This window comes from Coffea arabica, chromosome 8c (assembly GCF_036785885.1).
Source record: "Coffea arabica cultivar ET-39 chromosome 8c, Coffea Arabica ET-39 HiFi, whole genome shotgun sequence".
NCBI lineage: Eukaryota > Viridiplantae > Streptophyta > Magnoliopsida > Gentianales > Rubiaceae > Coffea > Coffea arabica.
The window spans coordinates 33,909,565-33,934,241 of NC_092325.1; the positions used below are offsets into that span (position 1 = coordinate 33,909,565).

Here is a 24,677-nt window from a genome sequence, read left to right on the forward strand (position 1 = left end):
AAATGCATCCTTTTGGTGCTGGAATGCGAGCTTGTCCTCGGGCTGACATGGGCACTTGGTAGGCGAGTAATAGCCTCAACTCTGGGAGCCTTGATCTAGTCCTTTGAGTGGAAAAAAGTTGGTGAATACGAGATTAAAATGATGGAGTATGTTAGCCTAACCATGCCCAAGGCAAAGCCCCTGGAAGTCTTGTGCAAGCCTTGTAAAATTGGCATCATGAGCTCCAGGTCCAGCTTGCCAAAAAGTAACTGAATATCATACTTTACTACCAAGAATATGGATAATCAAGTCCTTTGGAAAATGATGTTTCCTATTTTCAGCTTTCATGCTTGTTTACTTTATTTTCCTGCAAAGATAGCTAATGTTTAAGCTTTGATCTTTATGAAACTTAACTTCCTCACTGGTCATAATCATGTTCAATACTTAAAGGTATAGACGTGCTACAGGCTCAACACTAAAACATCAGTAGCGCTTGGCTTAACTACTTCTAGCATATGCAATGCATGGTCATAATTTGAATCCTCTTCCTCGACAAGACAGATAACCACTTTTGATTTGGTTGGACTCCGAAGTTAAACCATTTGAACCTGAGAGAAACAGTGCACTTATAAAACATACTGATAATATAACTTAGATAGTATTTCACTTATTAAATTTTGTCAAGTAGAAATTCTTTAACAGCTTGCTAGATTGGCCTAAATGGTTTGGATGGAATGGCTTATCTACATGAGGCATGAATCAAGGCATGAATTAAAAGTTTCATGATTTCCAGAATCATTATGCATGCTCATGTTTAATAGTGCTGAGTTTCAGTATGACTTACTTTTTGCACTTTCAATTAAGGAGAAATTCACTAACAGCTAAAGTACTTTTCTAGTTCAAACAATTTAGAGTTCGAGATGCATAGTGCAAAAAATAATTCCATTAGCTGAAAGTTGAAAAAAAAAAAAGAAAAAGCATAAGGGCACATTGAATTGAGAAGCAAAATTCCCGTGACAGCACCAGTGAACTTCAGGCCCTCTGCAAAGGTAATTCTTAGCCATGGATAATGTAAGAACATGATTTGGAATATGAAAAAGATGGAACAATTTAAATGCATAAATTTAGATGAAAATGCTTTATTTTGATAAATTTAAACTCTGCTAATTGATAAGAGCCAAAACCTAGCATAATGATGATAAAATTCTTGTTGAGAACAAAATGGTTGTATTTATGTAGTTGTGCAAAAATATTGCTAGCAAGATAATAATGTATTACATTTTTGTCTTATTGTTTCATTTTTAATCGAAGAGAGGATATGGTTCTAGGTGTTTCTTTTTATTTTTATTTTTAATTTCTTTTTCTTTTCGTATATTGTTAGCATTAGGACACATGTATCCTCAATCAGTTTCTGAGTTCTAACTAGTATATTTCTATCATCTATACAAAGTATAAATGAAGACTAGTGATGATTGGTGTAAATATTTTTGTTGTCATTTTTATCAACTTTCAAGGTTGCCTTTAGAAAAACTAATTTTTTACTCTAAGTATTGAAGAAAAATTACTCATGGATTAGAGTATGTTAATGAAAATTTTATATAAAATATATTTGTGTAAGAACAAAATTTATGTATTCATAAAATAATAATTATTTCTTAATTACATATATGTTCTGTGTGTTCTAACACCAATACATACTTATGTCTGAACTAGGTCCATGGATAGAGGAGGCGTGAAGAAGGGAGTGGCATGGGACACTTGATTTTTTTACACAAACAGATTTAAATCATGCTACATAATATGAATTCAAATTTGAAATTCAAATCATGTATATGTGACATATATTCAAAACTGCTAATGTAAAAAAAAATTAATATACTGTCGATGCATAAAAATTAATTCTATAAAAAAATTTTTAAAATTTGTTCAGTTGTAATGTCATGCATGACCATTAAAAAGTAATTTATACTATTTGTAAATACTAAATTTTATGTTCCCTCACTTTAGTTACATAATTTTTTTTGGTAGGTTTAGAAATTTTTTTTCTTTGGTTGAGTTGCAAAGGTGAATTACAGGTAAATGCAACCATCAAATGGGCTTGATTAGTTAATAGCTATTTTTATTGAATTGCTTATATCACAAAATTAATTTTTGAATTTCTTAGATGTTCATTTATTCTTTACTTCTTTATTGCGCTGTTACAATATTTAAGGCTAATTCAATTCAATCTAATAAGACCAAAAACAAAAACAAAAACATTGCTCTGGATAGAAATACTAGTTTAAGATATTGTTATGTGAATAGAACTAACATCAATACAATAGAGATTAAAGAAATAAACAGGAATTTGAATATTGAGTTCCTAAGATGTCTCTCCTACTGAGAGGAAATTCTCTCTATTCTAGAGAGAGAAAATCCCCCTTTTGTGGGTGTTCATATCTTTCATACGTTTTTGCACTTTTTCTAACAAAATTCAAAATCCTGATCCATCAGCTCTTGGCGCCATGAGTAACAACCTTCCATTAATGGAAACTTAACGACTCCTTCCTTCCATTAATGGCAACGTACCGATCTTAGTGTTTCTTCTGGAATAAGCTTTGGATGCTCTAATGATGGCAGCCAGATCAATCGTTCTCCTTTAGTTTTCTTTTGAATAAAAAGCTGTCATTGCTGATTTTTCTTCTTCTTCAAGTTTAATCTAGTAGAGCTAGGTTCGTGTTTAATTTCGTTTCTGTGTGTTTTGATTGTTGTTTCAGGACTGCTTGGTACTGGAATTTGTTGGTGGCATTGAAGGACGCTGAATAGCTCCTGGCCGGGCCTGCTCTGGAAGCTTCCTGTGTTTTCCAGTGAGCGGTCTGTGGGGAGGACAATGGAAGGTATAGAGGAGGTTTTACGCAAATTCAGGTTGTCAGAGGAGAAAAGAGTGGGAGTCCAGTTAGAGGAGGAGGAAGTGGTAATAGGCGTATTAGAATGTAAGCAAAGTTTAATAGGTAAAGTTTGGGGAGATAAATAGGCTCACATAGGTGGAATTAGGAGTTTTGCGCACAATATGTGGTCTAAGGTGAAGCACTTAAAAATAGTGGAGATTGGGCGTAATATGTTTCAATTTTTGTTCAAAAAGGAACATGATATAGAGATGGTGTTGAGCAAGAGGCCATGGATCTATGATGGACAGCCTTTAGTCTTGCTGCAATGAGAATCTGGATTGGAGGAAAATGAGGAAAAACTATGTAAAACCTTAATATGGGTGCAGATCTGGAACATTCCGGTGCATTGGGCAACAAAGGAAGCTGGCAGGAAGATTGGGAGTATGTTCCAACAGGTGAATGAGGTGATTATTCCACAGAGTAGAGGTAAGGAAGGTAAACACCTGAAGGTTCTAGCTGAAATTGATATTTTTATCCCCCTACCTAGAGGTGTTATGGTAAACAGTAATGATATTAAGAGATGGATTGAATTCAAGTATGATAAGTGTCCAGATTTTTGCTTTGGATGTGGTTTAATTGGTCATAGTGAAAGGAATTATAGCAAAGGAGGATTGTATAATGAAAAGGCATCACAATATGGGAACTAGCTGAGAGCTAGTTACCCTAGAAGTCCTAACAGAAGGACTAGGTCTGGTAATGGGAGTGAGGATAGGAGAGAGGAGGGGAGTCAGAATCAGGCTAGTAGGGAAGTGAGGAGGGAGGGGGAACATTTATTACTAACATATATTGATGATTTTGATAAGAAGGACGATCTTAAGCACACTGTCCCAGTGGAGTTGATTGGGGACAGTGGAACATTGAAGGGGGGTGGAGAGGGGATGAAGAGGGGATCTGATGAGATTGGGGAGAGGAAAGGGAAAGGTAAACAGGGAAAGGATGGATTAGATAAGGAAGGGACAAGGTTTATTGAGGAGGGAGAGGGTGATGGGAGGAAAGGGAGGCAAGGAGTACAGCAGGAGAAGGAATGCTCAGAAGTAGGGGTGGGGGACTTAGTTGATTTGATATGGATTGATGGAGTGAGGGGTAAGGGAGGTGAGGATAGTGTTGTGATAAAGGGAACGGGAGGGAGGGAAGGAGAGCTAGTAACTAAGAGAGAGGAGATGAGAGGGAAGGGGGGTAAACAGAGGGGAAGATCAAAAGGGAACCCTTCTGTAAGCAAGAGCTGGAGAAGGTTGGTTTTGGAGGTGAGTAAAAGGAAGCCACTAACTGGGGCAAATAGTGAGGTTACTGACAATGAGAAGGGGAAAAGAAAGGTTGGAGTTTTGGGAAGAGATGGGGGATTGGACCAAGCAGAGAAGGAAAATTGGAAAAGAACTAGAACTGAGAGTGGATCCTGTGATTGGATGGAAGTAGCTGAGGGATTGGAGTCCTCCCTTAACAGGACTCCAGCAACCAAATGAAGGCAGTGGTGTGGAACTGTCGAGGTGTGGAGAGCCCCTTGACAGTTCCCCAACTAAGGGAGGTCGTGAGACTCCACTCTCCTTCTTTAGTATTCTTATCAAAAACAAAAAAGAAAAAAAGTTATTTGAACAGTGTGATGCAATGGATTAGGTTTGACAAGGTTTTTGTGGTCGATCCAGTTGGTAGGGCAGGGGGTTTGGCTGTGATTTGGAAGTAGGAACTGAGGTGAAAAAGGAGTTGCTTTCTAGTTTCACCATAGAGCTACTAATAGAGCACACAGAATTTGGGTTTGATTGGTGGTGCATATGTGTATATGCCAGTTCAGATGCAGGGATCAGGAAAGAACAGTGGAATGTAATTCACAGAAGAAGTGCTATGTGGGGGGAGCATTGGGCAATTATGGGAGATTTTAATGATATTACCTCTAATAGGAAAAAGTGGGGAGGTAATCTGAGAGCTGAGGTGAGGTTCCAAGATTTCAACTCCCTCATCAATAATAATGAATTGGTGGACATTAGTTTTGAAGGAGTTCCCTGGACATGGTGTAATAACTGGGGGAATGAAGGAGAGGTAAAAGAGAGGTTAGATAGGATTCTGGGAATCAAGGAATGGATAAGGAAGATGGATAAGGCAAAATGTTTGCATGTGGAAACTGAAGCTTCAGATCACTGTATGTTGGTGTTGGATACAAATCCAGGGGGAAAATGTGGAAGAAAAGATTTATGTTTGATAGAAGGTGGTTACTGAATAAGGATATAAAGGAGGTGGTGGGGAAAGCTTGGGGAGAGCACCAACAAGAATGCAGGCTATATAGGGTCCAGTGTAAAATAAAAAAAGTAAGAATAGATCTCCTGAGCTGGAGTAGAAGAAGTTTCAGTAATGCTAAGAAGTTGATAGAGCAGGTTAAAAAGGAAATAGGGGAGGTTAAGTTGAATAGGCCAAGTGGCTTTAGGATTAAACTATTGGGGTTGAAGAGGAAATTGGCTACTGCCTATAAAAAGGAGGAATTATTTTGGAGCCAGAAGGCAAGGTTAAAATGGTTAAAGGAAGGGGACAAAAACACTGGGTATTTTCATGCTACTATGGCTGGTAGAAGGAAGGCAAACAGGATTAGAGTGTTGAGGAGAAGGAATGGGGACTGGTATGGAAGTGAGGAGGAAGCTAGGGAAGAGATTTTAGACTATTTCGAGCAAATTTTCACTTCAGTTAACCCTGAGGAATTTGCATAAGTGTTGCAAGGAATCCCACAGACTATCTCAGCTGAGATGAACAGGAAGCTCACCAGGGAAGTCTCAGAACAGGAGATATATCAGGCAGTGTTTTCAATGCAACCAAACAAATCCCCTGGACGAGACGGTATGTCTCCTTGTTTCTTCCAAAAGTTTTAGCAAATTGTTAAATCTGATATTGTTCAAACTGTTCAAAGTTTCTTTCATTCTGGTTTCCTTTTGAAATCTGTTAATGAGACCTTGATCAGCTTGATTCCCAAACTTGATTCCCCCCACTTCAGTCACTGAGTATAGACCTATTAGCTTGTGTAATGTTTCATATAAATCATTGCCAAAGTACTTACTAACAGATTTAAGAGTGTCCTGAAACATTGCATTAGTGATTCTCAGTCTGCCTTTGTTCCAGGCAGGCAGATTCTGGACAATGTGTCATTGCTCATGAAAGTGTTCATTTTTTAAAAAACCAAAGGACTGGGAAGGATGGTTATATGGCTGTCAAGTTAGATATGTCCAAGGCTTATGATAGAGTGGAGTGGGGGTTTTTAGCTAAACTTAGGGAGAAAATGGGATTCTGTACTAGGTGGATTCAATGGGTTATGAAATGTGCTACTAGTGTGACATATTCTGTAAACATTAATGGGGAAAAAACTGGTTTCATTAGACCTACTAGGGGCCTACGACAAAGGGATCCTTTGTCTCCTTACCTTTTTCTGATTTGTGCTGAAGGATTCTCATCCCTGATCAAACAAGCTAACAGCCAAGGCAATTTGAGAGGACTGAGAATTGCTAGAGGGGCTCCTTGTCTGTCTCACTTATTTTTTGCAGATGACTCCCTGATTTTCTGCAAAGCAAGTGGGAAGGAGGCCGGCCAGCTAAGGAGGATCCTAGACGTGTACAGGAAGGCTTCAGGCCAGTTGATCAATATGGAGAAATCCTCTCTGTTTTTCAGCAGAAATGTGAGTTGAAGACAGCAGGTGGAGGTGATGAGTGAGTTGAGGGAAATGCAGCAAGGATAGAATATTCTAGGCTTTTCGAACACCGGAATGTATACTGTTAAGTTAGGATATAGGCTGGCAAAGAGAAAGAAAAGAAAGAATGGTGCAGAGTGGACAGAGGCAGGAACTAGCTATAGAAGGATAGGTGCAACTCAGAACTGGAACTTCCTTTGGGGGTTGAACGTGAAACATAAATTGAAGCATTTCATTTGGAAATGCTTGCATGGTATCCTACCAGTAAATGCAGTACTCAAGGAAAGATGTTCAAAGGGAGACCATATGTGCAAAGGATGTGGGGAAGGTCCAGAAACTATTGAACATATGTTGTTCTTCTGCAGTAATGCCAAATTAATATGGAAAGCTGCACCTTTGAGCTGGGATGGTCCGAAGGAGTATAGGAACAAGTTTTGGCACTGGTGGGAAGCACTGAAGGAGCCTGTAACCAAGGAGAAAGGTAATGAGCGCATTAGTCTAACAATAAATCTACTTTGGCAAATTTGGAAGTCCAGAAATGATAAACAGTTCAATGGTCATGGGAGGGATCCATTGGTTGCAGCTAACAAGGCAGTGATGGAGTGGCAAGAATACTAGGAGGCTCAAGAGGCTGAGGTGGAATTTAGGGGCAATGGAATGAAGGAGGAAAGGGAGGTGCATGGTTGGGAAAGGCCACAGGAGGGCTGGGTAAAGTTGAACTCAGATGCTACCCTACCCAGCAAGGAAAATAGAGTAGGATAGGGAATGATTGCGAGGGATTGGCAAGGCATGGTGCTAGGGGCGTGGGCTGTGCCATCTTCAAGCTGTTTGAACCCAAAGCAGAAGGAATCAATGGCACTCAGAATGGCTATGAGGATGGCAAAGCTACAAGGATGGAAAAAGGTGGTGTTTGAGGTAGATTGTTTACAGGTAGTGGAAGAGCTGAACAGGGAAGGAAAGGATAGGATAGGATCAGTGATGATTGAAAATATAAGGAGTCTTCGTAAAAATTTTGATGAATGTTGTTTTACTTTCACTCGGAGAGTGAATAACTATGTTAGTCATACGCTAGCCAAAATGGCAGTTAGCTTGGAAAATTTAGCTGAATGCAAGGTTGACTTCCCAGCGTAGCTGCATGAACTTGTGCAGACAGATTGTAGGGGCAATTGCCCAAGCTTTTTGTAATATGTTTCCTGTTATTAATAAAACGTTGCCGTTTTGACAAAAAAAAAAGATTAAATAAATAAAGAGGATTATTTATTCATATATAACTCGAATTACCTAAAGAACTACAGTGGCCTAAAGTTGCAAAAGTTCAGGACAAAATTGCTTCTTTCCAAAATTTAAAGGTCTAGCTTTTAAAAAGAAAAATGTCGAGGACTGAAAAAGAAATTTAAAAATCAGTTAAAAGAGTAATTTACCGTTAATAGAATTTGCTAAATCCCCATGAATTTTCACCCATTTCGACAATTACCAAGCCGTCCTCTAAACCTCCAAACACCCCTCTCCAAGTTTTCCTACTACTACGGCTGCTGCCGGAATTTAGTGGGCCCCAGACGCCTGAGTAAGATGAATGCTGGTGGGTTAGCCTCCAACGGCCGTCAATTCAAGAACCCAGATGAGATGTGGAGAGAAGAGGTTGGTGATCAATCCAAGAAGTCTGAGTGGTACAATAAAGGTGTTAGCTATTGGCAAGTAAGCAATACTATTGCACTCGTCATGAGTTGATGTTTTCATATTAAATGAAAAATCATTGGAAAGTTCTAATTTTGGAGGGTTCTATTTGACTGTTATTATGCTGCCGGCTTGTTTATGGTATTTTTGTTGTTAATTAGGTAGTATACTTCTATTGCTTCCCATTTGAATTATGGGTTTTTTTTATTTTTTTTTTAACTTAATTTGATTTCTTTTGGATTTTTTTTACATGGAACTTATTGTAAATACTTCTATTACTTTACCTTTGAAATAATGGGTCTTTTTTTTAATTTTAATTTGTTTGGATTTTTTTCACATGGAACTTATTGCAAAGTTCTAGTTCTAATTTTGAAGTTTTTTGTTTGAATGAATTTATGCTGCCTGTATGCTTCTGGTGTTACTATTGTTGGTAACGGCGAGCTGGTGTTTATACTGTGAGTTCGTGTTTGTCTGTTTGAAGAAAAGGGTGTAGAGGCAACAGTGGATGGTGTGCTGGGCGGATATGGGCATGTGAATGATGCAGATATAAAGGCAAGCGAGGCATTTCTGAATACCCTTTTGGCTGAGAGGTTCACTGATGCTGGCAGAGGCCACCATCTTGTTGCTCTCGGTACAGACACAGCTCTTCACCTCTCTTTACTAATTGACACTTACTAAAATGAAAGGGGGAAAAGAAACAAAAAAGCCTTGGCTTTAAGAGAAGTAAAATTCTCTTTAGTCTTTGCACTCTGAAAACTGTGCATTTTCTTGTCCTTATGGTCTAAAATATTATTGCTTTTTGGCTGCAATATCAAAATTTTATGGTTGGAAAAGGAATTTTGGTTGAGTAAATATAAAATTACGACTTTTTGTTATGCTCATTAATGAACTTTTTGGTGATCTTGAACTATTGCAGATTGTGGGTCTGGCGTTGGGAGGGTTACCAAGAATCTTCTTATAAGATACTTTAATGAGGTATTACTTTATAAACCTTCTTTTATTGCATAATTTGTTAAATGAGGTTAGACTAAGTCCTTCACTTTCTCCTTGTGTCGAAGTTTCTATGAGGTGTTTGTTTGATGCCGTTGAAGAAAAACCCCGTTTCACTTGCTGTTTGTTTGCACTGATGAGCATTACGTCCTTTTTTATTTATTTATTTTTTTTTTTAGAAGGAGGGGTGTTTCAGTGGGATACCATATGATTTATCTAGCTTTTTTATGAATTTGATTTCCACTTGATGTAGTGTTCATCATAGCTACACTAACTAACATCTTAGACATTTTCTTTGACATTTTGTCTTGTGGTTCTGATAATCTTTTCAAGACTTTTGATCTTTCTACACAATCTTAAATTAGTGCAATTATTTGTGATCGACCTTCATTCTTGCTAGTGTAGTAATGGATGTCTCCTACTATGGTGTTAAGTGGTGAATTTAATCACATACATGTTGAGCTTTTAGTTATGCAAGGCAAGGATTTCTTCTATGTGTCGCTTCTATATCTGTTTTAGTAGTTAATAGTGCTCCTATTATGGCATAGTTTTTAACTTTCTAGGTCATATGTGTTGTGAAAGGACTCCTTATCAATATTATTTCACTTGTGTGCTTGGAGGTACTAAGAAGAAGGTGGTATTCATATATATGCAAGGGAGAATCCCCTACCTTGTATGAAATCTGAATTTAAACTTAGAACCAAATTGAAGTGCTCCTCTATATTCTAAAAAACTCATTTAAACTAAAGTTAGATTGATAATAAAAAGTGCTATTGTTTCATTAGCTGTAGGAAGTATTGAGGAAGCAATCTATACAGACAACTACCAGTCTTCATTTTACCTGTCTTCCAACTTTCATTGCTCAAGCAAATAATGCACTAAAAAACCTGCATAGGAAATGTCAAATCATCACCAATGACATCAAAAACATTGTTGAGCAGTGTTATTATATATGTCTGAATAATTTTTATGAGACTAATCTATAATGAAAGTTGTTCGCTAGCACCATAACTAACATACTAAATTAAGTAAATAGTAGCCTTGTGAAGTACATTTTATCTGTCTTAGTAGCTAGCATGAGATTTTTTATATTTTCTGTTCCATGGAGATTAAAGCTGGACTTGTTGATTGATTGAACTTGTTGTTCATGTTTTATGCACTTGTTAACTTGTTTTCTTTTATTTAGGTTGACCTTCTTGAACCAGTGTCGCATTTTCTGGAGGCTGCTCGAGGAAATTTAGCCCCAGAGAATTTACTGGTCTCAGACTCGTACAAGGCTGCCAATTTCTATTGCCTTCCACTTCAGGTAATACATGTCTGTTGTTTCACTGAACTGATTCTATGCGTATGTGTTCTATTGATGTAATCACAAGATCATTAGGTTCTAATGTAAAATTACAACTTACCAGTGTTATTAGACATTATTAATGGAAACCCTTGGTCAGCAAATTCATCATTGCAACTAGCACTTGATATAGCAGATACTTTGTTCTTGCTTTTTAAGTTTCAATCATTGGTGCTTTTTATGTTCTAATGTAAATTTACAACTTGCCAGTGTTATTAGACATTATTAATGTAAACCCGTCAGCAAATTCATCATTGCAACTCACACTTGATATAGCGGTTACTTTGTTCTTGCTTTTTAAGTTTTGATCGCTGGTGTTTTTCAGAATTGTACATCACTAACCCAAAGAAAATGAAAAAATGCTTCATATCAGATTTTTTACTTTTCTTGCCAAATAAAGCCTTACCAAAACCAAAATTTAGATGGTTTTTTTGTATAATTGCATGAGAAAGCGTAGATAAGAAGTATGGTTTTGGGATTGTTAAATTATGCATTTTCAAAATTTATGATGTGTTTTATGATGTGGACTGTCATGACTTAAAGTTGTCTTTTAAGCATTTGTTGCTGTGTAATTACAGCATTAAATGAATTGGAGTTTTATTTTTCACAAAAGGGCTGACTCTGAAGTCTTCCAATGACTAATACTGCACCTAGTGGGCACTCTCTCATCTTGGTTAAGTGGGATTTGTTATAAAAACAAGTCAAAAGTCCAGCTAGACTGCATATGTGAAGGAGGAAAAAGTTGTATGGATGTGATTGCAAGTTGAAAGCTTGACCTCCATTCAAAGGCTTTATATCTCATAGAAATGTTCTAATTAGAGGTGATTTGGAAAGGTTCTGTATCTCAAAGAAATGTTCCAAACATTTAGAGGTAATTTAACCAAAGTCCATATTGCTTGCAGGCGCTATTATCGGGTACAGAAGATAACTTTTGGACTGTGCGACTAACATTTTCAAACTCAACTTTGACAAAATTTGTCGAAACTATCTGTGACATATAACCGAAAGTTATTTTAGCAATCCTGTTATGATAGCAAAACTCCATCAACAAATATTGTATATTCCTGCTGCTGCCAGATCATTAGAATCGTCACTACCAGAACATCTCCCTGAAGATGGTGGCATTTACCCTTTGCAATCCCAGATTTCTATTGTGTTTAACTGACAGTGTAACTATGCAAGTATTTTGACATACGGCACAGTATACACTACAGATATTCTTAGAAATATTGGGCAAATTATCCAATTGACCCTTAAACTCTTTGTCTAAGTAAAAATAAGCCCCTCATCTATTTTTTGCTGACTTTAAGCCCTCGAACTTGTAAAATTGGGCACCCGTGATCCTTTTACCCAGTTTCTCCGGTTTTTTAACTGGAAGGCCAATTCACACGAATGCCAGTGTGCTTCTTTAAAGGGCATATTTGTCCGCATCTTCTAAGCAAAAAGGGAACAACTCCTCCTTCTTCCCTTCATCTAACCTAACCTAACCGCTAACTTATTCAACAAACGAATTGCAGAGGGAAGAGAGAGAAGTCTGCAAAGAAACAGAAAAAGGGAAGAAGGTAAAATCTTTGTGAAGGGAAGGAAAAAATGTGCATTTTTCCACATACACAAGTTCTATGGTTTTGACAGCAGCATTTGGGAAAGTAAGCAAAGTTCACCAAATGACATTTCTTGCGGCTTCTAAAGGAATCACTGCCTATTTCAAGTGCTTTTGAGATTTCAGGTCTGTTTCCTTCATACCGGATACTTCATCCGTTAAGTAGAGTTAAGCCTAAGTTGATGAAGGTGCACCAAAGAATTGATAAAATTTTTGATATAATAATTGCTGAGCATGTTGAGAACCTAAAAAGAACAAAAAGGGGCATGGGCGAGTCTGGAAATGAAGATCTAGTTGATGTTCTATTAAGAGTTAAAGAAAGTGGAGACCTTACCTTTCCAGTTACCAACAATAATATCAAAGCTGTTCTGATGGTAAGTGAATGCTATTGTAATGAGCTTTTGCTTCACGCCTTACTTTTTCTTTTCAATTTCTGATTCTTTGGTCAAGGCAGATGTCAATAGTCAAAGTTTAACTCCTATACTGTGATAAAGAATTGATCAATTGATGGCATTCCCTAAAAAGAAGGTTTTGATATTGGTGCAAGATATATTCACAGGTGGGACTGAAACTTCATCCACAACGGTGGAATGGGCGATGTCTGAGGTGATTAGGAATCCAAATGTGAAGGCCAAGGCACAGAATGAAATTAGGAAAGCTTTCATGGGAATGAAAACAATTGAAGAAACTGATGTTGAGAAATTGCCATACCTAAAATTAGTTATAAAAGAAACTCTTAGGTTACATCCGCCTATTCCTTTATTTGTTCCCAGAGAATGCAGGGAGGAATGTGAAATTGATGGATATGTCATCCCAATTAAAACACGAGTTATGGTCAATGCTTGGGCAATTGGAAGGGACCCCAAGTATTGGGATGATGCGGAGAGTTTTAAACCTGAGAGATTCGAGAACCATCCTGTTGATTTCACTGGAAACAACTTTGAGTATCTCCCATTTGGAGCAGGAAGGAGGATTTGTCTTGGAATTTCTTTTGGTTTAGCGAATGTTGAGCTCCCTTTAGCTCTTCTGCTCTAACGCTTTGACTGGAAACTCCCCATTGGCCTCAACTACAACGACTTAGACATGACAGAGACTATTGCAGTAACCGCATCAAGGGAAATCAACCTTCTCTTGTTAGCCACCATGTGTGATCCTGGTCTCGTCCTCCAACCTCCAAAGGAATATTAATGCTTTTTGGTTGCACCAACATTCATACCATTTTATGCATTTTACCGGGATAATCTGCATTTTGATGTATGATAGATATTTGCAGATATTCTGCTCTGTTCCTTACCTTCTTCCCTTTTTTTTGTTCTTGGCAGACTTCTCTCTCTTCCCTCTGCAATTCGTTTGTTGAATAAGTTAGCAGTTGGGTTAGGTTAGATGGAGGGAAGAAGGAGGAGTTGTTCTCTTTTTGCTTAGAAGATGCGGACAAAAATGCCCTTTGAAGAAGCACACTGGTATTCGTGTGAATTGGCTTTCCGGTTGCAAAACCGGAGAAACTGGCTAAAAGGGTCACGGGTGCCCAATTTTACAAGTTCGAGGGCTTAAAGTCGGCAAAAAATAGATGAGGGGCTTATTTTTACCTAGACAAAGAGTTCAAGGGCCAATTGGATAATTTGCCCTAAAACCAAACAGTAAAGCATGTGGTAGTTAAGTGCTTTCAAATCTCAAAGTCGAGGAGGAAGGTGGTTGAGCTCTACAAAGAAAAAAGAAAAGAAAAAGAAACAACTTAAAGAGGAAAATATGCATGGGCAGATTCTTGACAGAAGCTTAATTTGCCTTTGATAGTTTTAAGGTTATGTTTCATGCCTATGGAACTAGGATGTAGTGGTATTATGCTATCATTTTCAGTTTTCATGAACTAAATAATCTACCTAAACACATAAATTAAAGTACTTTTGAATCCAGATTGATTGCAACCAGTTGAGGCGTTAGAGAAAAAAAGAAAGTAGAAGACAAGGAGTGAGTTTGGTTGGTCAACTGCCCCGCAATTGTGCTTGTGTATCCAGACTTGAAGTTTTCTTTTACCCTTCCCCTGCTTTCTGTTCTTATTGAGTAAAAAAAAATTAAAAAAAAATGCCTGAGAAATCTTATCATGTTTGATTTCCAATATTTTTTCTGATATTCTCCCAACATCTGTTGACGTTTCTTTTCAAAATCTTCCATAAAATTCCTGTCTAACAAAGACCAGTGGAATTTCAGTTCTACAAAATTTATCTTTTGTTAATCAGGCTGCAAATGAGTCAAGCTGGCTCATGAGCGCTCACAATCCGGCATGGTCAAAGCTCGAACTCGAGTATAGCTCGAGCTGGCTTGGCAAGCTAGTCGAGTCGAGCCGAGTATCTGTATATTCGGCTCGTTATTTCATCGATCCAGCTATAATTCATATATTCTTAATAGTGAAATTACATGTACGACCCCTATATTTTATTATGTATTAGCATGAAATGTCAATTTTATCCATTTTAAAAAATATAAAGATTATTTTTAAATTTTATTTGAGCCTGACTTGGAGTTCAAGCTTGAGATCAAGTTTTGGAATGAAAGCTCATCGAACTCGAGCTCAAATTCGAGCCTAGTCAAAATTGAGTCGAGCTCGGCTTGTTTAAGGAAAAGCTCAACTTGACTCGGCTTGTTTGCCGCTCTCTTTTCTTCAGTTTCTATTCCTGTTGTTTAAAAGAATCTTCACCCATGGATTCTTTGGAGAGTGGGGGGGGGGGCGGTCCAGAATAAATTTCATGCCAGAATTTTATATTCTTTTTTCTTCATTTGTTTTCTTGCTATCAACTGCTGATCTCATTCTGCATTTAAAGAAAAGTCTTGCTTAAGTTCTGCAATTCATCGTTGTATGGTGAAGTTTAACTTCAAAGCGCTGATTTAGACTTTTCTGTTAAGCTTTTTGACAACACGTGTTGATGTATTTCTCATTTTCATATTTCCTTTAGGACTTCACTCCTGATGCACAAAGATATGATTGCATATGGATTCAGTGGTGTATTGGGCATCTTGCAGATGATGACTTTGTATCATTCTTTAAGCGGGCAAAGGTAAAGAAATCCTTCTAGGGTGGTTCATGATTCAATCCAACATTGCTATATGGTATCCACTTAATATCAGAAACCATATGCTTATCATGCAGTAACAGCTGGTGGGTTTTCATTGAGGAAAGTTTTGATTTACATCTTTGAATCCTCTAACTAGGCATTCTTTTATTCAGTAAAATATAAGATTTTCTTTTTTTGTGATTGTGCATGTTGATTGCTAAAAATCTGTCCCTCTTCCCTTTATCCCCGTTTCTTTTTGACAGTTCCTTAACTAAGAACAATAGAGATGGTTGAACTTTCCAAATGTATTTATCTGGCAGTCATTTATTCACTCGACCTTTTGGCTTTTCAGCATAATAGAGAGTTTATTTTTTTTTGGGTGGGTGGGGGAAGAGTTTATGAACCTTTGATCAACTACACACTGCTAGTGCAGCCTAATGAGATCTCCAATTTGGTTTTCTGCAACTCTTTATTTAGTAAAAGTCTGAATGTTATAAAACTGTTTGAGAACTTTGTCTTGGTCCGGTAGAGTGCAGAACTAGAATCTGGACCATTGCAGCCAGAATATTTATTAGATGTTAAGAGTAATATAGCTTGTAATGAACAAAACTTTCCCGCTTTATTTCCAAGTTAGTTATAAATAAAAACAGGGGAACAAAGTTGACGTGGAGCTACGAAAGGTAAAAAACAAGATTTTCTGTCAGATAAAGTGCCAGATATATGCCATTTTTTGATGACTCTAAAGTGTCTACTATATCTGGATGCTGCAGGGTATTGGGTTAGATTTTCTCCTTAGGAATAAATGTGTAGCCAGAAGTACCATAATATATGCTGATGCTATTGTTGTTGTTTCCCTCATTGCTGTCTGTCTTGCAGGGGGGCCTCAAACCTGGTGGTTTCTTTGTTTTGAAGGAGAATATCGCTAGAGCTGGTATTACTTTTATTATTTCAGTTAATTGTGATTTAATACATAGAGGACAGCTGGACCTTGCTAATTGTATTATATCATGGTTACAGCTCTCATGTATTAACTTTTTTCTTTGATTTCTTCCAATTTCTCAATTTCTCCATTACTTCTGTTGTAACTCATGTGCATCTATCATGCCTGACCAAATTGACAAGAAGAGAGAAACTAGATAAGCAGACAATTTTCAAATGGCACAATAGGTTTCCATTTCAGGTTCATCACAAGGTGGTTGAACCTTAGATGTCCTAGTTCTGTAGGCTTTGAAGGAAAGAAAGATGAAGTAGAATAAATAAGTTAAGTCCCTGATTTAGTTGAATTATCATATCTCTGCCAAATAAAAATAACATAAAAGAGCAAGTAAGCATTATATAATGCTTTTAAGTTGTGATCCTGTTCTAAGATCTCATTATTGCATCATTGGATTTACCCTGTAGAGAAGAAATAGTACTTGAATTCGGGCATTAAATTACCCCACCTAGTTGGTATTTGTAATCAGTGTTGGTAGCAATGCCAGCAGTAAAAGCTCAGTGAATGAAATCAAAAGAGAGAAGGCTTCTTGGGTTATGAAATGATGATCATGCTATTTTCATGTTTTCTTCTCTATAACTAAACCCATTTTCCTATTTTTTGGAGGCTCTTGTTGTGGGGGGTTAATAGTTAATGGACCACTTCCGGAAAGTTTTTGAACTCCCCACTTGCAATAGAACTGAAATTATCTCCTATATGCACATAGTAGTAACCGCTAGAAATAAAAAAGCAACAATTAGATGCCCAGAGTGACATTTGATATTTAAGTTTGATTTAGTACTTGGGAATTAATAATTTTGTGCCTTCATTTATACCATCACCTTAAAATTTTTGTCAAATTGTAACTTGTTAATTTTTGGAAGGATTTGTGCTGGATGAAGAAGATAAGAGTGTTACACGATCTGATTCATACTTCAAGGAGCTGTTCAATCAATGTGGATTGCATATTTGGAAAATGAAGGTATTATCTGAATTGTGAACTTTAATGTGTGGTATGTTCTTTTCTGTGCAATATCCACACAAATCGTCAGAAATATACAGTTGACTGAGGTTTCTAATTTGTCTAACTAATATTCTGGATCAGAAGGTCATTTCCTGCATTAATTTATTAAGTTTTAAGAAGTTGCTGGACCACAATGCAATCCCTTTCTTGCACGTCAACCTATGGTTGATGCTGTTTAATCAATGAGTTCAACTAGAATTGAAGAAAGAGTTTGTTTGTGCAGCTTAAATTACCTGCAAGAAAATTAGTTTGAAGGGAGCCCTCTAAATTGGAAGAGTGAAATTTTGTTGAATGCATTTCTTACACTGGTGCAGGATCAGAAAGGATTTCCTGATGAATTATTTGCTGTGAAGATGTATGCGTTAACAACTGAAATACCAAAGATAGTTAATCCATCCAAAACGAGGAGGCAGTCAAAAAACAGGCCTGGCGTGATCAAATGAGGAGCATCATGGACCATGGGTTTCATTTTTGTCTTTTTGAGTTCTCAAGTTAGTTTCTCCAATGTATTTTAGAAATCATTTTTCCTTCCTCCCACACCTTCCCAACTGAAATTGTTAGGCTTAAGATTAGAACCTTGGACCTAACAGCGGGGAGCTATGTTACCCAGGATCAGCTATGGGAGACACGGCTACTCTAGTACAAAATGAAAAGTCAGACACAGGTACAGCAGGACAAAATGAAGAGTTTGGTTAACATTGCTGGAGAGGACTCTTAAGAGCCCTCTCCTCTCTCGGCAACTCTAGTTGTTGTTTCTTAGAATTTTTGACGACTTTTTATTTTTTCCCCATTACATTCATGCAACTCTTTTTCCTTTTTCGTTGTCCTGTGCTTAGTATAAATCAGAGAACATTTTTTGTAGCTTTTGAGTGCTTGGTTTACAAAATTCTGATTACTATCTGTGCTATTCACGTGTATATCTTCCATTTTTGTATACTGAATCATCTGTCTGAAACTTACTTTTGACTATGCTTTCATTATCCTCAGTTTTAAATCCTAATGTTGGGACTGCTCCTTCTCCTATTCTTTTTTTTTTTTTTTAAATCCTATTTGATTTGGTGAGTACATGTAAGATGTGCTAAGAAATTCTCTGAGTTGGTGAGTGCCAAGATGTGCCAGAAAGTTCGAGTTTGTGAGTGCAATGTAAGATATACTACTGCTAAAATGATATGGACATGAAGAAGAATTCAGAGTTCTATCAATTGCTTGCTTGTAAGTATCAAATCCCTTTAAGATCCAGAAAATAGAAATGAAGACTAAGATCCTAGTTGATAGTTAAACTTACTGGATTCAGATTTTAATATATTTAGACGCATTTGATAATAAAAATTGAATATTTGAATTAATTTTTAAGTGATATTGAATTTTCTAGGTAAAATTTGTTTTAAAAAATAAGTGAAAAATTATTCACTTATCGGTTAATGTGATATACATTTAAATGTATCAAATTCAGTACTTATTAATTCAATAATTTACTAGATTTATATTTCAATTTTCGAACTTCAATTTATTGAACGCGCCATAAGATCCTAGAGGCGTTGATACTTGGCCTTTCTAATGACAATAGTGGCACTACTTATTAGGTTACATAAGGGACACTTTCGCCTAATTAAGTGAAAATGCTTACCATTGATGGAGGGACTAGTTTCTGCTTTAAAATAGGTTCAGTAAGACTATGAAAATCTTCGATGACCCATGTGGAAATCTATCTTCTAAAACTTTTATAGAAAAACATACTGTACCAATTTGATATATGTAAGATAAAAAGGTGATTTAAAAATGCATTCATGAAAAATGTAAATATTTTTTGGAAAAAAAATTTGCAATGCAAACAAGGAAATCTGCTTTAAAATAGACTCGTTAAGACTGCTATAAAGAATATTTGATGGAGGGTCAGTGTTCTCCCAAATATTACAAAAGACGCTTTCCTCCGTTTAAGTAACAATGACTGTCACTGTTGGAGGAATTAATGTCTTTTCTAAAGTTTTGTAGGAATGTATAGAATTATGGAACTATAAAGAATAATATCCTCGACAGTACCCTAAAACTATAAGAATGATGGGACATGAGAACAATATTCTGATTACAATATATACCCTTGATATAGTATGGTGAAATAAAGAATGATAGGATCATAACATGATGTCTTTTTACATAAGGTTAGTCATCACAACCGCTTAATATATGCGATACTTTCACCATTAACAAGATTCAACACAAAATAATCTACTTGTAAGAGTCATCAATCTTTTGCCATTGACAAGATTTGACACAAGATAATCTATTAACTGGAGTCAGCAATACCATGCGTGTGATAGTACTTTGAAAAGTAACCTTCTCCAACTAATGTCAACAATGCTATGTGTATAACATCCAGTTATACGGGGCAAGGGACACCAAAATGAAAAAATAATGGTGGTTCTATTTGCTAATAAAAATTGACGTCCTTGAGAAGTTCGAAAAATATTTGATGTTTGCTAACAGGAGTTGATTCAATTAGCAAGGATAAATCACCTTTTTAATAAAAAGGTTGTTGCCACTGATGTGAAAATTATATTATGGGTAAGCACTCAATCAATAATCCCAACAATATGCCCCGTAATAGTAACTAGAGTAGAAACTAGGGTAAAAAATCGAAAAGCCTTCTGTGGTATATATAGTTATCCTATAGAAAACTCCCTTGTGATTTCGAATCATACGTGTCAGTACGTTATGATTTTAATTAATATGAAACATGAATGGAAATCATTAGAACAAACAATTTTGAGTGAAATGACAGAAATAGCCTAATAATATAAGTAAACAAGAGCTGAGGAGATTCATCAGTTTCATTCGAGCAAAACAAACGAGAGAGAGAGAGAGAGAGAGAGAGAGAGAGAGAGAGAGAGAGAGAGAGAGAGAGAGAGAGAGAGAGAGAGAGATCAGCCTTTATCTTGATCAAACAATAAGATCGTAGGGAAATAATAGGAAGTAAAAATTTGCTATGAAAAACTCAAAGAAAAATGGGTGCATATGTCATCTCTCATCAATTTCGATTAGGATTTTGGGATATTCATTATGATTTACTGATTTGGGATTCAATGTTGAGTTAATTATTTAATGAATTTTTAATGTACTGAGTATCATCTATGCCTTGAATTGCTATTTTGATTTTTGATTGTTAGATTTGTTAGGATTTTGTGTTTGGTTGATTGGTCCATGTCATATTTGTTTATGTTTGAATAATAATCAAGTAAGGAATATTTCTGTTTAAGTGGAACTCTCATGAAGTACTGAGTTTCACTATTAAGTTATTTAATGAGTAATTGGCACAAGTAATTTACTGTTAAATTTGTAGGCTTATCCATTTTCAGGAGATTAATATTGGTAGAGACGTTGTTTGTTGTACTTATGTTATGTTAGCTTTTTGTATCATTGTGAAAGATAAATTACTAAAAAAATGGTTACTTTATTGCTGCTCATGGAAAAGGAGGAGAAAGTCGAGTGTCGCGCCCCATTTTTTGGAAAAAACAAAATCTAAGTGGTTTTGTACTGGAGTGATCGAATGGTGGAAAAAACGGAAGACAAATGAGTGAAAAATGGCCAAGAAATGCTGCTGCAATTTGTACCAATACTCTTCTTCTTCAAAACCCGTGCAACTTTCCCCCCTTTTTTTTTATAAAAACTGATTTTGATTTTTGTTTTCTTCTCTTTTCTGCTTTCCTTTTCTTTTTCCGATTTTTCTAAAATGATTTTCCTCAAGAAATAGAAATGAAACAAAATAAATTAAAATAAAATAAAATATAACTAAAATGAACAAAAATATAGGAATAAAATGATAAAATTTTGGTGTCTCCATCGAGGAAAAAGTAGACATATTTAGATTTAAAGAAAAACCAACTCTTCACTACACAGGAATCCACATGGTCATTTTCAAGGAAAGAGTTGAAGACCAGTTATTCATAACAAACCTGTGCAGAATATTTAAAAACGTAGAAGAGCATGCAACTAGAGTTAGTTTTTGGTTTTGTACCCCAACAGTTAACTTAGATGGCGCCTACATCCAATTAGAGACATTGATGATATTAAATTAATGAATGTAGCTTATTGGAAGCTGCCAACAAGGCTAATTTATGCTTGTAGTAGGGATGAGCCATTTGAAAAAGATCCTGAAAATGATAGGGTAATTGTTAGTATAATTGCTACAAATGATGGTGGGGTAGGAACAGTTACAAGTGTTGGTAAGGTAAACGACACTAAAGGATCAACTAAATCAAGTTCTTAGACTCTCTAAAAATCCTCAATGAAGTCGTCAGCTGTCGCGCCCCATTGTTTGGAAAAAACAAAATCTAAATATTTAGGTGTTAGAAAAATAAATTTTTGATTATATTAGAGAATAAAAAAAAGAAAAAGGGTCTAAAATGGGATTTAAAAAGTGCGACGATTTTGATCTAAAATATTAGTTTAAAAAGGATTTTTAGGAAAAATAGGAGTCGTCACTTGGTATTGAATTAAGGTGTACCAAGTCACCCAAAATATGTATTTTTAATAAAAAAAATAGATAAAACCCTTTTTAGACGACTCAAGGTCTTTGAAAACAAGATAAATGAGTTCGGGAGTCACGGGAAAAAAGAGAAGGCAAAGATTTGATAGAATCAAATCTAAGGCATCTTTTCAACTTAACCAAGGCTAGTTGCGAGATTTAGTCGAAAATTTTCTTAATCTAACCTATAAAACTTGTCACATTTAGATGTTTCTACATGGATGCAAATCTAGAGTTAAAGGATATCGAGAGAGTCAAAATATCTCTTCAAAGTTTAATTGGTGCAAATCACATTAATTGTGATGCCCAAAAATGATTTTTAGAAGAGGTCACGAATATGCAAAAATAAGACTTAAAGAAAAGAAAATTTATAATATATAAATATTCGTGACCTAAAGGAGAGGAATGCAACATAACGGGTACGGGGAAATTAAGATTCATGACTTGATTTTCCTTTTTATAGAGGGGATACGAGCGTGCTAAGACTAAGAAGCCATATTCGTCCATTCATATTTAAAGGGTGATTCCCTTAACTTAATCAAGTAAATGAACTAACTTACTTCTAATTTTCAAAATGGAATGCAAATCTAAATGTCATGTTTCTTACACATAGAGGTAAGGGAGATAATATATAGAGAAAATATCATACAAGATGACAAAAGATCTTAAAAATGAAAAACATGCATGAAATACGATAAATGTCACGTAAAAAATGTGATTCTATCGCGGGACGGCCTAAAAGATCTAGCATTGAACTAACCCATTTCTATAAGTCTTCACTAACGTTGAACTAGTGAGAAATCGGAGAAAAATACCACAACTAACGTTGGACTAGTGTGGTAACGTCATGCATTTATTATAAACAAATAAATCATATAAAATATAATTAAAGCAAATAAATACATAATGCATATAAAACACATAACACATAAGCATAATTTCTAGATGCAAAACCCTAATGAAAGCAAAGAAACACGTAAACACATAAGCATACAAGCACACAAGTAAATAAATGCAAATAAAAACCTAACTATTACATTCGAGGTCCTAATTACAATCTAAGAGGGGAATTTTAAAAATAATAATCTAACTATTATATTTATCTAACTAAATACATTTTTAATAAAAATTAAAACCTATCTATTTCATAGGCTAGCTAGATACATGTCTTGAACACCTATCTATTACAATTTGGCATTTCAATGCCTCTCAGATAATCATCAAAATTAAATAAAATAAATGAAACTTAAAATGAATAATTAAAAGAAAAAGCACTCAAAACATGCAATTACACATAAAAAACACATTCGAGCACATAAAAGAATTTAAAATAATAAAAAAGGTTACCTCCTTTGAAGTTGTGGTTAAATGAGGTGAAATTTGCCCTATGTATACTCCAAAATCAACAAAACAATCAAGACACCAATTTAATTATAAAAAAATAAAAATAATTATGAAATCTACCAATTAAAACATTTAAATGAAGTATAATTAATAATTAAAGAAGATAGACAACTTATATTTAAGAAATCAAAACTACTAGGGATCTAATTGCAAAAATTAAGAAAGTTTCTATGGCCAAAGTATAATTATTATAAAAATTAGGGGCAAAATCAAAGAAAAATAAAATTTAGGGACCAAATTACAATTAAATTAGGAACCTAATTGAAAGAAATCAAAAGTATTTAGCGCCACAATAAAATTACTCAAAACTACGGGACCAAGTTGCAATTTTCGGATCTGGTTTCTTAAGGGAAAAACAGGCCATTGGGCCATTCTTTATTTCTTTGAGCCGAAGCTTCCTAAGCCCAATCACAAGTCCAAGACAAAATACATAGGGCAGCCCATAGTTTTACCCAAACAAACCCAACAGAAAAAGAATGGGCTTTGGCCTCATAGCCCAAGACAAAACCCAATTCGAAAAAACTAAACACTTCCAAAAAGCCAAACAAATAACATTACCCAAACTCCTAAACTAATTACTAAACCCAACAAGACAATAAATTACGCCAAAAAATTATTAAGGACTAATTATGCCCTACAACCTGGAAATAAAATGATTAAAAACATATTTAAAACATGAAAAGGAGGATAATGCTAAAAGGGGTAAAATTGCTTCATATTTTCCTGATTTTGTATCATAGTAGAATTATATAAAAATTCAGGGGGCAATATGCAAATTTTAGAAAATTTCCACGCAAACCCACGAAAGCTTTCTTCTTTTTCTTTCTTCTACAACCCTTTTTCTTTTGCATCTTATCAAACACAACAACACACCACAACCGATCCAAAATTTTAGGACAAAGCAGCAAGACCACACAACCACATCATCAAGATTCAATCTTGATACATTTAACATGAAATTGTGCAATAAAATGTGAACTATTATCCCATAAAATGAGCAAGAAAATGCAGCAAAAAGGAGAAGGAAAGTGCAGGCAGAATCCGGATGATTTTGGCACAAATTTAAGCTTAGATGAAAATGGGAAGAGATGAAAGACATTACCTTTGATGCTTCAAGAAGTCGAATAAATGCAGTAAACCTCAGGAAAAAGGGATCCAAGATCGGAAAGATGAAGTTGAAAATTTCTGAAAAACGGGTTTCAAGAGTTGATAGCGCTGCTATTTCGAACCCAGATTCGACGAGTTTAGAAATGTTTTCTCTGAAAATTTTCAACACAAAAGTTCTTCTCCTATATCTATAAAGTATCCAGAAATCAAGAATCGGTCCAAAAGAAGTCAAGAAGAAGAAGAAAATGGCCTCTGAATAGGGCCTCCCGCTCAACCCTGGCTCAAGAACTTTTCTTAAAAAATTCTGCTACTTTTCTATCTTTTTCCTCTTTGGTTTCTCTCTCTTTTGCTGTTTTTTCTTTCCCCCGCCGCTCTCTCTTGTTCTTGTTACCTAATGGCTGCATTTGGAGCCTTTTTATAGGAGCAA

General features: G+C 35.7%; 4 protein-coding genes and 1 pseudogene across 5 annotated transcripts; all 5 read left to right on the forward strand.

Moving 5' to 3' along the window:
• The first annotated feature begins 4,766 nt into the window (after positions 1 to 4,766).
• On the forward strand, positions 4,767 to 5,596 carry LOC140013491 (uncharacterized). The gene is made up of 2 exons (XM_072062788.1): positions 4,767 to 4,948; positions 5,065 to 5,596. Exons 1-2 carry the CDS (start codon positions 4,767 to 4,769, stop codon positions 5,594 to 5,596), a joined length of 714 nt encoding a protein of 237 aa, XP_071918889.1.
• A 1,043-nt stretch (positions 5,597 to 6,639) lies between these two features.
• Positions 6,640 to 7,182, forward strand: LOC140013492 (uncharacterized). The gene has a single exon (XM_072062789.1). It carries the CDS (start codon positions 6,640 to 6,642, stop codon positions 7,180 to 7,182), a length of 543 nt encoding a protein of 180 aa, XP_071918890.1.
• Positions 7,183 to 7,329: 147 nt separating this feature from the next.
• LOC140013493 (uncharacterized) lies at positions 7,330 to 7,695 on the forward strand. Its single transcript, XM_072062790.1, has one exon. The coding sequence runs from the start codon at positions 7,330 to 7,332 to the stop codon at positions 7,693 to 7,695; it is 366 nt and encodes a 121-aa protein (XP_071918891.1).
• Positions 7,696 to 7,982: 287 nt separating this feature from the next.
• On the forward strand, positions 7,983 to 18,078 carry LOC113705584 (alpha N-terminal protein methyltransferase 1). 2 transcript variants are annotated; one of them, XM_027227491.2, is made up of 9 exons: positions 7,983 to 8,259; positions 8,725 to 8,869; positions 9,155 to 9,213; positions 10,415 to 10,534; positions 15,122 to 15,223; positions 16,097 to 16,151; positions 17,078 to 17,175; positions 17,532 to 17,708; positions 17,828 to 18,078. In XM_027227491.2, exons 1-8 carry the CDS (start codon positions 8,011 to 8,013, stop codon positions 17,658 to 17,660), a joined length of 957 nt encoding a protein of 318 aa, XP_027083292.2. In that variant the 5' UTR covers positions 7,983 to 8,010; the 3' UTR covers positions 17,661 to 17,708; positions 17,828 to 18,078. The 2 variants fall into 2 exon arrangements, with proteins under 2 accessions (XP_027083292.2, XP_027083293.2); XM_027227492.2 differs by having other exon boundaries at positions 17,532 to 18,078.
• LOC113705585 (premnaspirodiene oxygenase-like) lies at positions 12,554 to 15,143 on the forward strand (annotated as a pseudogene).
• Positions 18,079 to 24,677: the final 6,599 nt, after the last annotated feature.